General features: G+C 34.1%; 1 protein-coding gene across 7 annotated transcripts in view; it reads right to left on the bottom strand.

The window, feature by feature from the left end:
* The window catches only part of LRBA (LPS responsive beige-like anchor protein), a 757395-nt gene that overhangs the window by 524293 nt on the left and 220538 nt on the right, over nucleotides 1-12564 (bottom strand). For all 7 annotated transcript variants that reach the window (XM_024977540.2, XM_024977539.2, XM_024977542.2 and 4 more), the window contains exon 34: nucleotides 9224-9285. In XM_024977540.2, the coding sequence (XP_024833308.1) occupies nucleotides 9224-9285 (62 nt within the window). The remainder of the gene's footprint in view (nucleotides 1-9223; nucleotides 9286-12564) is intronic.

Raw genomic sequence — 12564 nt, 5'->3', positions numbered from 1 at the left:
TACATGCACAAATGGATTTCTTCATAAAAGGTCATCAGTTGAGACTATTTTAACAGGTCCTTTCATGACTCTTTTAATCAATCTCTTTGAGACCCAAAGCTGATCAGGCAAAGGGATTTAATATGCATCATTTTCTTACTTTAAAACATTTAAGTAAGTATAAGCTAAGAGTTCAGGATTAGGATTTGAAGCCCATACATAAGAGCTAAGATGCTTTGCAGATTAAAGTAAAATTTAATAGTGGAATGCTGGTAGCTCAAATTCACCCAGGTATATTTAGGAACATTCATTAAATTAATAGATGGGAGACAAATTTGCTCTTTTTCTGATATGGTCTGAAGAACTCTATCTTTGACATGTACAGAAATTTTGGCATTAGAACAAATGAAAATCTTTCTCTGCATATGTGACATAATAACAATACTCATTTAATATGTGGGTTTTTGCTTTTATAATAAATCAGAATAAAAATAATTCCAAATCCTATTAACTCTTATTTTTCTTTAATTCTTTGCTCAGATGCCTCCAACATTGTGTTATAAGTTGTGAATATGTCAATTTAGAGAACTCTATCTGAGTTTACGGAGACAAGTGCTATAGAAGAGTTAAAATTTATGGACACAAGAGCTGTTCTCATAGTTGTTGTACTGTATTATAAACTTGTTTTTTTATTAGATTGAAAACTCCTTGAAGTCAGGAAACCATTTCTTATTGTCCATTTTGTGTATTTTGTTTATTAATGTCAGAATTATAATAAAATCATTTAATGATATTTTTGAATAAATCAGTATATTTACCTATTTAAGTAACGTTTCCTTTAAAAATCATGAGTTTTCGATTCATTATAAAGTATTTTAGTTAAGGAACAGATACCATCCTACTTAGTACTTTTTCTTTCTTTTTTTTTTTTTTAATTTTATTTTTTAAATTTTATTTTATTTTTAAACTTTACATAATTGTATTAGTTTTGCCAAATATCAAAATGAATCCACCACAGGTATACATGTGTTCCCCATCCTGAACCCTCCTCCCTCCTCCCTCCCCATACCATCCCTCTGGGGATGGATAAATGGATGACCATGAAGAATAACAGCCACTGTATAATTCAGCTGTGTAACTACAAACTTTGACTAAAATTTCATTCTACTAAAAATTGTTAAGAGTTTATTGCTAAAATTTTACTTATTTATTTAACAAATACTGAAATTTTCTTTCATCAGACACTATCATACACCATTTACATATATATTAATTTCATTTTATTTGGACCTCTTGCACTTCATTTAGTGAATAGCAAAGTTCAGTTCTACAAATGGGTCAATAATAATGTATGTAATATCCCATTAATATAAAATATATTCTGACCCTGGATTCTGGAATTTATGTTAAACACTTAAACATGATTACAGAGCATAAATTATCACAATAGTGACTAAATGTAAAATGTCAATGTAATGTAAGTTACTCAACCAATGTAGGAAATAGCTATATAATCAATTGATGTCAAAATATTTGAATTTATCCTTAACCTTAGGATTAGCTTTACATAAATATTATAAAAATACACGCATGTGCATGTAAAAATAAACATACAACAAATACACACTGGGATACTTCTGGTTAGACTTGAGTTGTTCTAAAAAGAATATGAACTCTTAATATAATTAGCTCTGAACATTTACCTCTTCAGAAACAATATATAAATAAAGCCCAAATTACCTACAAAGGATAGAGAACAAGTAATTGAGATAATTCTTCTGAATGAAGTAAAAATACTCAATGTTTCATGAAAAAAAAAAAAGCACAGCTGTACTTTTGCAAATCTACTGATTTTCTATAATTACTGTGATTGGAGAAGCAGACAAAATCAGAAGAAAAATAAGAAAAATGAGGCATTTCCTATATTATTCTCTGTTTCAATGCTGACATTTATCCTAAATTATATTTCACAAAAATATTCCACGTCCACTATGGCCAAAAAAGGATTCTGTGATCAAATATGCTAATATTATTCCCATACAAAATCAACACACTTTATTATATACATATTTTATGCATACACAAACACACATACATACATACATGTATTGACTAAAGGCCTTGAGGGGCTCCTCCAGTAAGATCCTAATTAAATTTAAACCAACATTTTCCAAGCTTATTTTTACCACTCTGCTTTTCTCACAGAACGTCCATCATCATCTAACAGTACACACTAGGGTTTGCTATACTGTAAATTTCGGATAATGAGAACTGATCAAACAACCACCTAGCAATCACAAGTCCAAAAAGGAACATTATATAGGTTCAGAAAAGAGTACAGGAAATGCTTTAAGAACTTTGCTGTCTATTGATCCTCATGAAATTATAAAAAAAACACAGATGGAACCAGGAAAAAATTTTTGGAATGGAAGGCAAAGGAACCTGAAATGATTTACTCATGGAGAGAAATAAAAGTAGAGTTAGATTAAATAGGGATTAACAAATAGATTTTTTTATGTTCCATTCCTATTCCACTCCTTGCCCCTATGATTTGCTTCTATTTCTCTTAAACTCCTGATAAAACTTCCATGTTGTATTACAATTATTTGTCTCTCTTACTAGATTAACAGGTGGGACCTGTCTTACAAGCATTCAGTACATGTCTGCTGAATAAAAAAAGAAATACCACAAGCAGGCATATCTAGGATTCAGGGCAGATAAACTGACACAAAGTTCTGCATAAGAGAGAGCATTTGAACTGAGCCTGACTGACAGTGCATCACCTCATGATACTGCTGCATAAAAGCTCTATGCCATGAGATTTCCGTACAGGTTTAAAAAAAAAAAAAAATGCACGCTTGGCATCCCACTCCAGTACTCTTGCCTGGAAAATCCCATGGACGGAGGAGCCTGGTAGGCTGCAGTCCATGGGGTCACGAAGAGTCAGACACGACTAAGCGACTTCACTTTCACTTTTCACTTTCATGCATTGGAGAAGGAAATGGCAACCCACTTCAGTGTTCTTGCCTGGAGAATCCCAGGGACAGGGGAGGCTGATGAGCTGCCATCTATGGGGTAGCACAGGGTCAGACACGACTGAAGCGACTTACTAGCAGCATCAGCAGCAAGGAAGTTAAGACACTTATAGTTCCAATGAGCAACTTAAACTCAAAGTTGCTATTTTGTGCTTATCATAAAAGATAATCCTCTGTTTTACTGATTCAATTATTTCTTTTTAAAAACCATACCATTAAAGCTTTCCAAAAAATCATTAATATTTTCTTAATATTAGATACTGAGTTTTAGTTTAAAAGGTTGAATTGTACCCTAAATACAGCACACTCTTGAGAAACTAAGCACCACAATTAAAAGAAGTAAATCTCCATATATATTAACTTCTACAATAAGAAAAATCCATGCACAGTAACAGAAATCAAATCAGTAGCAACTTGAGGTGAAAAGGATAGGGATTAACCACAAAGGCTCAGGGAACCTTCTGAAATGAAACGGTTGTTACATGTTTGGGTAAACTCCAGGCATTGTGATGGACAGGGAGGCCTGGCGTGCTGCAGTGCATGGGGTTGCAAAGAGTCGGACACGACTGAGCAACTGAACTGAACTGAACGTGGTTGTGTACATACCAAAATGCATTAAACTGTACACTTAAAATACTGTAAAATATTACATATACTGTGTATTAATTATGCTTCAGTAAAGCTGATCTTTTTAAAACAAGTAAATGTGATGAAGGTAAAAGAAAATGAAAAAAAGTAGGACTCTATAAATGAACATGACACCATAATATACAAAAGTATGAGAATATATCATAATGAAAAAGACAGAAAGGTCAAATCCCAAAACACAGTGATTTAGGATCAGTGTTGAGGGTGTGAGCGTGCTCAGTTGTGCCCAACTCTTTGCAACCCTATGGACATACTGTAGCCTGCCAAGCTCCCATGTCCATGGGCTTCTTCACAGGATACTGAAGAGGCGGGTATTTCCTACCTCCTCTGGAGGAGGAAAAGTGCCATTTCCTTCTCCAGAGGACCTTCCCAACCCAAGATCAAGCCCACGACTCCTGCAAGGGCAGGCAGATTCTTTACCACTTGAGCCACCTGGGAAGCCCATGATCACTGCCACCATTCATTTCTTAATTACACAATTATATAAATATTTAGCTGAAGAGTAATTATGCTGAAAGTTGGAAATACAGAAGACAAAAACACAGTGCTGCTTTAAGAAACATAAAAGCCTAATAGGAGAGAAATAAAAATCCTAGGCAACTTAAAGAATGAAATTACTATAAGGTGGGTCAGTGATTGCTCTGGATATATACCTTAAGTTTACAGTTGTGGGGAAGAGATGAGTCAACGAAAGCTTTCCAGAAGACACTGCAGTTTAGCTGGGAGCTGAATCATTTACTCATAATGATTCACTCCATAAATATTCACTGAACCGCTATCATGTGACAGGACAGCTGGGAACTAGATGCGCTTCACAGTTTACCTAGGAAACTAGATACAGGGAACAGTTTACCTGGTACACTAGCCATATGTACTCAGGTTCACAGGAAGCCAGAGTACAGAGAGGGAGACTAGCAATAAAAAAGCAGCAAATTAGCACGTGTGTGCTGAGAACCCACAGCATGATGAGTGCCAAGATGACGTAAAAAGATACCAACTCTAGATATGATGATCTGAGAAGAGGATAATGAAGATGAGTTCAGACTGATAAGAAGAAACCTACAATTAGAGTCACTAAATTTGAAGGAGGGAAATTTTAGGGAAAGGAAAAAACTACTGCCGAGACACAGAATTAGGATGGCCCATTTGGGTATCTTTAAATAGTAGAATTGATGCTTTTCAACTGTGGTGTTGGACAAGACTCCTGAGAGTCCCTTGGACTGCAAGGAGATCCAACCAGTCCATTCTGAAGGAGATCAGCCCTGAGATTTCTTTGGAAGGAATGATGCTAAAGCTGAAACTCCAGTACTTTGGCCACCTCATGTGAAGAGTTGACTCACTGGAAAAGACTCTGATGCTGGGAGGGATTGGGGGCAGGAGCAGAAGGGGACGACAGAGGATGAGATGCCTGGATGGCATCACTGACTCGATGGATGTGAGTTTTAGTGAACTCCAGGAGTTGGTGATGGACAGGGAGGCCTGGTGTGCTGTGGTTCATGGGGTCGCAAAGGGTCGGACTCGACTGAGCGACTGAACTGAACTGAAATAGTTCACATAGCTTGAAAACAGATATAAGAACAAAGTGATAAGAAATGAGGTCCAAACAGTGAGAGGCCTGAGAGTGAAAGATGTCTCTGTGCCATGGTATAGAGCTAGTTTGCTGTTGCCCCCCGCCCCACCCTCGGCTTGGTTTTCTTTTGAATTATCTCCTTTACTCAAAATACTCATCACCATAAAAAGGAAAAGTTCATGAAATAAAAAAGATCAGGAACAACATTAATATCATATATTTAAGGGGATAAACTCAAAAGGGAGAAGAAAACTAGAATCACAGAAAAGAAATTATAGGAGAGTGATGAAAAAGAGAAATGTTTTACTATGAAGAATCAGGAAAATTTTCAAACATAAAACAGACAGTAAAGAATCATATGAGTGGTGATGACTGGTTCTTATTATGAGTATTATAATTTTAAAATCAATAATTCAGATATAGGAAGAAACAAATCAAAAGTGACCAAACCTTTTACTGATACCTCCATACAGAAGAAATATTTCCCAAAATACCAACAACCTACACATTCTAATGAAAAAAATGTATTAAAGAAAAATCAGGCTAATGCTATATTTTAAACTAACTTTTACTGCTAATTAATTACTCAGATAGGATGTCAGGCCAGACTACCTGGTACTTCTAGTTTTTCTATATACTCTATGCATTTCTGATAAATGGGAAAAGAATAGATGACCTGGCAGAAGGCTCAGACAATAATTTGTGATTTACAGGACATGAATGCAGCTACCATAAGATTTATCTGACAGCCCTCTCCGATAGTGGACTGTTGAGTATCCGATGGAATGATTTCTAGTCTAGAAAGTCTACTACTGAGTAGCCATACACATTATTTATTTATTAGATGTTTTGGGTTGAAACCATTTTTAAATGATGCACTTCACAATGCAGAGTCATAAATTTAGCTTTAAACCCAAGAAGGGAGGTAGTGTTATTGGAATGTATGTCAGACTGAATTAGGATGAGCAACACAACGCTTTTATAAAGTGGCCTTGAATGCAATGTCAATTCTTTCAAAAATGATATTAATGTCAAATGAGCAGGATACAAACACTTTACACAATGCTGGAAAATATTACTTGAAACATTTATTTAATATTTTCTTTAAATTCATAGAGATTTTTATATGGTTTGTATACATAAACAATAAATATTAGGCAAAAATAAGTTACATATTTCTGAAAAACTGAATCTGAAATACAATTAAGAACTTGTTTGAAAAAAAAAAGAACTTGTTCGATTTTCTTCTGTGCATCAGAGAGTATACAGCTTCCTGAAGAGTGTATACACACTTATTTTAAAGAAGATTTAAATTAAGCTTTGGAGCTTACATAGTTCCTGAATGATTTTATATGAGATTGAACACAGGAATAAACCTAATTTAATAAACCATAAGTGTGTGTGTATGTGTATGTATATATATATATACACACACACACACAAACACACACAACTTAATGGAAAAATAATATGCTGAATAATTTGAGAAAGATTTCCAAATCTAAATAATAATAACATTTTGCCTTAAAATGCTAAAACTTAAATGGGATAAAATATGAAATGGAGCCTAATCAACCTCTTAATGAATGAATGGATACTGAAAAACATATCCTAGTTGAAGCTTTAACAAAATATACAATGATCTGTTTGGTTTGAAAGACAGCAAACCAAATGTGGTCATTTCCTCATTTCTTAAATTTAGGCTCTAAATTCTCTTTTGTAATAAAATATGGCAGATTTAAACACCTTGTTAAGAAGATTACAGAAAGAAAATAAGTTTTGAATGGTTTCAAGAAAAATAATCAGAAGATGGCTGACTGTCATGAAATTAACATCAACTAATTTGTAAAGTTTTAAATCAAATTTGCAGATGCTAAGTTCATAAGCATATCCCATTATTTATGTGATTAAAAAGGAGTTTTTGACCTGATCTTTCGATCTTTGGCACTCAATCCTCTCCATCTCTTCCTAAAAAATTGATTAAAATTTTCGCAAGAGGCTAGCTTTTCACGTCCCACCCCATCTCAGACTAAAAAAAATTATCAATCAAACTCAAGCCATCCCCACCCAATATCTGCAAAATGTCGACTTCAAATTCAATTTCATATCTCTAAAGCTTTCATGTAGAAAAAGACAGTTCACTTCTTAACAAAATAAATCACTTTTGCGATTGCCAATCTGACCTCTTTGAATTAGGAAAATTCAAAGTGAAAAATGTAATTATCACCCCAGAACAATCTGTATACATCTGGAGCTAATTCTGGCTTCATTTTTCACATCATTTTTCACACTATGCTCCATCTTATAGAGATGCAATGGAACTTTTGAAGAAGTTGTAAAAAAATGTTAAGAACTCCAAATAAACCAATAATGTGTTTTATTCAAACAAAACTTTGCGACTGACTTTTGCAACTTACTCTAAGTGATCTGCATATCCCATTTGATCAGAATAGTATTAAACAGCACCATGACATAGATGACAAATAGGTATATTAGAACATGTCATTCTTTACCTTTCCAGCTTCTAACATTCAACTGTGTAATATATATTTGAAATAATTTCATGTATGAAGAATATATTCACATTTTCTAAACTAGAAAGTAAAACTTCATTATCAAACTCTACCTATGAAACAATATCACACTACAAACAACAAATTCATACTCCTGGGAAGATACATATAAAACTGGAAGCAAATGCTTCTTAAAGTAAGTATAATTTCATGTCAATGTAAGAATGGCATATGGTAATTTCCATTTAAGAAATAAACAACCAATTATTTCAAATCAGATTACTCAATGGAAGTTTTATCCAGTCAGCTTTTAAAGAAATGGAGTTTTTTAAAGGAGATAATTAAATTAAAAACATGATTCTCACTAAATCTAAGAATAATAAGCCCACTACAAACATAACTACTCTTTACAAGTTCATTATAAAAATCTATTAGATGCAATCTCTAGAAGTAATTGTTCTTATTGCATTTTATTGACAATGCATAGTATTGATTTTTCACACCTTCTATGATTCTTTAATTTGTATTCATGAAATGTCCATCAGCACAGTCTAAATAAATTTGGCAATATAGGCACTAAAATGAATAAATCGATGCAAAGAAACATTAATTTTGCATTATCCTTATTCGTCAGGCAAGTAAACCAGAGGAGTTGTAAATGAAGGTCAAAGGTTTTGAAATGGGTCAGAACCCTTGACCTCTAGACCAATACTCTTCCTATTAATAAAGGCTATTTTAAAGTTTTAAGTAGGGGAATTTACTACCTGCAAGATATCATTTTTAAAAGACTACAAAGAAAACTCTCAATAAAAAGCATTCATCTATTTAACTGCTAAACAGAGGGGGGAAAAAATCACAGGATACATGATTTTTATGTAAGTTTTTTTTTTTTTTAATCATTAGAGTTTACCACATGAGGTGTAAGGTTTCTGAACAATGAAAGCAACCTTGCTTTTAGGAATTTACTCTCTACGTCTTATTATGATGGCTGCCATATTTTTGTTGATGTTTTCCCAAATCTACTGTGTATGTCAAAAATAATTAGCAATGACAAGAATTCAAAATTATTTATCACTCATTTTATAACCTCTGCACAAAAGGGAAGTAAACCCATTATTCCCAGGGGAGTCAGAGTGGCACTCTACAAGGTATAGAAATAAATCTGTTTCTATAACCTTAATACACAAAGCAAAGAAATTTTGACATCTAAAAATCATTTGATCTGAGCATTTTTAAATGTGGCTTGAAAAACCTCTGTTTCTCACTTACCTATACAATTCCTCTCAGCACATACTTCAAAATTATCTCTTAGTAACAAACACAAGAAGTAATCCTTTTGCAATACAAAGAAATTATTTTAAAACTGCAAACTCAAAACTCAATTATAGAAAAAACTTCTAATCAACAATTTTAACTTTTTTTGCAAAATGAATTCGTTTGAGAATTTACTTAATTCAGCATTTATTCTTGTCACTCACCTGAGAACACAGTAGCATAACCAACTCCACAACTGAACTACTAGACTTCATGCAAACCAGACCTATATTAAAGAGAATTTGTTTTTAATTTTATAAAAAACAAACGAGGGATTATTTCTTACACAACTTTGCCCAAATTGGTTTTTAAAATAAAATTTAACATATTGCTAAGAACCAAACCTATACATATTTAATGAGTAAACAAAACATTCTGTGATTACTTTAAATTTGGCATCAAAAACACCACAATCTTTTGTAGCCAATTTCATTTCGGCTTTCAAATAACTAAAACATTTATTACCACTTCATATACAATGACACTGCACAATACTCATGGAAATGTGCACAACATATGCCGTATTGACTAATATCATCTAAATTTTGTTTTGGAGAGAGCTGATTGTTATACATGCAGAGAAGGGAAATGGCTCCCTGACCTTTGCTTTCTCCACCACACTCTCTCCCTTCAACCCTCCAGCTATCAATCAAGTTTCCATTTTGTTTCATGGCAGCAGACATCCCAAACACTCTTATTAGTACCTTGACCTGTGACCTCACTCTAAACCTTAACAGAAATGCAGGCCATTGTCTGTTATACACTCTTGATTTTTTTTTAATAAATAAATTCACGTACATTTTCTCATTTATGTTTCAAGTTCACCAAAACTATCTCAGGAAGGACCTTTATATACTTAATATATATCTAAACAATTCTTTAGTTCTGATTAATAATAAGATTAGTCCAAAAAACATTTTACAACCAATATCTTATAAAAGCAATGTCAACAAATAAAAGCACTAAATGACTGTATCATGCTAGTAATAACTAGAAAAATTATAATTTTTATTCTATATTTTTCTAAGCAAACCTAAGTTTAAGTTCAAATTAATTTAAGTATAACAACTGAAATAATTCCCATGGCCCTTACGCACACCACACAATTACCTTATTTCTATCTAACCAAGTTCTTATGGGCATCCTATTCCATCCTACTCCCCTTGTTTAATCTTTTCGCTCTGTGGTTCCTTCTCCTTCCTACTTTTAGTCATAATGCCTCATGTCTGCTGATGGCACATGCTGGCACTCTGTAGCCTTACAAGCAGCATTCAAGTTCAACAGGTTGTTCACTCCCTTCACTTTTTAGAAAAGGCAGACACATTTTTCTCCACATCTGAAAAAATGTGTAAATGTGTAACACAGAGATGATGGTAATAGTTAGCTACAGAATATCTACATGTTGCATTAAACAAGCAAGACATTTAACTAGACTAAACTGTAGTTTCTATAGAGCTGAGATGAGCATATGCCCTCAGGCTAATGCCAAGGCCAAAACGAAAGGCACAGCAATACTCTTATTACTGGTGTAGTCTTTATTGGTCTGAAAACCTGTCACTTTTCAGAAAACATGAAAGGAAGTTTCATATATTTCAACTTCAAAAGCCACTACTTTCAGCAAGTAAATTTAGGTCTTTCTACAATTAGGTCATTATTCCTTATTGCTCTGTCCTAGAGGAACCAGATTTCCTACCAACTTTCCTTTCATTGCAAAGCATTTGGGCCCTGATCTAGCTCAGCCTTTGATAGCCACTAAAACAGTGAACCATAATGATTAAAAGGAACTTGGGTCATCCAAAGTTAGAACGATTTACAGGTTGTTTTGTCTCTCTACAGCGTATGGTAGGATATATACTTTCAAAAAATTATTTATTTCAGTTTTATTGCTCAATAAGATTAGAAAACCAGAAGCAGTGTAATACAACCACATATCAGTGGAGTTGAATATTCAAAGATAGTTAAGCTGTCAAACAATATTTCATAATTTGATTAGAACAATTCATGTGTTTTTTGGAGTGAGGTTTTCTGGATTCTAAAGGACAGGCAGGGGGCCAGAGTGGATGGTGTGTTAAATTTTAAATGAGAAATGGCTTCAGAAGACAAAAGAGCATTTACATTTGACCTTCAATAACTTAAATGCCCAAAGGGGATCAATACTGCAAACACAAATATAAAACCATGGGAGTAAATAAATAGGAAATCATCTCAATAAGGGACTTGGTTTCAGATTGCAAAACTTAATCATATCTCTTTTTGATCTGAATTTTTACCTTTCTGTGACACTGGCTGCATGGATGAAAAGGCAAGAAATGACTTATAAAGCAGCAAATCTGTCTTCAGATTTACATTCAGACTCCAAGAATTATCCAAAGGAAGGCCTTCAAACAGCCCTTAGGTGAAGTTGTAAGTTGCTGCAGAAGTTATCAATTTTCACTTTATACAGACAAATTCTACTACTGCCCCAATTAGCAGAAGGTGAACAAGGTACTGTAGGTTCAGAGATCTGACCAGACTCATAATCTGACCCTAGGGTTCAGTGTGCCTGGTTTTGTTTTTGACTTTTCACTGATAAGGAATTGTAGTCTCTTCAAAAGAAGACAAATTAAGAATACCAAAGCCAAGAGTTTTATACTCTTTGGGTGTTTCATGACCAAAGACCACTGCAGTTTCTCCACCTCTATTACCACTGTTTTCCTTACTAACTCAGAAACATTAAATGAATTATCAGATATTAAGCTATCAGTATCTGAACCCACTGAGATATCTAAACTCTCATGTATACCATGAAAAACAGGTATGACCATTTGCCATCTGGAATGTAAGAACCCAGTTTTTTCCTTTATTTATCTTAAGTCACTTTAATCTACACAAATATAAAGGAATGGCATAAACATTACTAGAAGTTTTAATAATAATTTCGGCAAAAAATCAGGTTTTCCCCGTTTTCCAGGTTTTGAAAGTACTTGCCTATAATTTGGATACAATTAACTGTTCCCCATGAATCTGTAAACATGATATTCATCTTATAAATATTAATTCTAAATTTCAAATAAACTTCTAATAGATGCAACTTTATTATTAATTCTGGTCCTTTTTTCCCCTGCATTTAAGTAATATGTTTTATCTTTTGTTTCCTCTGGCCCTCCTTTTTGAACTAACACTGTCAAATGCAATAGTCTAGGAAGGTTGACACTCTGGTACTCTTTTGCCTGGAAAATCCCATGGACGGAGGAGCCTGGTGGGCTGCAGTCCATGGGGTCACTGAGGGTCGGACACGACTGAAGTGACTTAGCAGCAGCAGCAGCAGGAAAGGTTGACAACCCACTCCAGTACTCTTGCCTGGAAAATCCCATGGACAGAGGAGCCTGGTGGGCTGCAGTCCACGGGGTCACTGAGGGTCAGACACGACTGAAGCAACTTAGCAGCAGTAGCAGCAGCAGCAGCAGGAAGGCTGAATTTTGCAAGGTCACTTTCTCTCCTCTCGAATTCCAAAATATTTTCATCT

This window comes from Bos taurus, chromosome 17 (genome assembly GCF_002263795.3).
Source record: "Bos taurus isolate L1 Dominette 01449 registration number 42190680 breed Hereford chromosome 17, ARS-UCD2.0, whole genome shotgun sequence".
NCBI classification, from domain to species: Eukaryota; Metazoa; Chordata; class Mammalia; order Artiodactyla; family Bovidae; genus Bos; species Bos taurus.
Note: the sequence above shows the minus strand (reverse complement) of the source record. Positions and strands in the feature narration are given on the sequence as shown.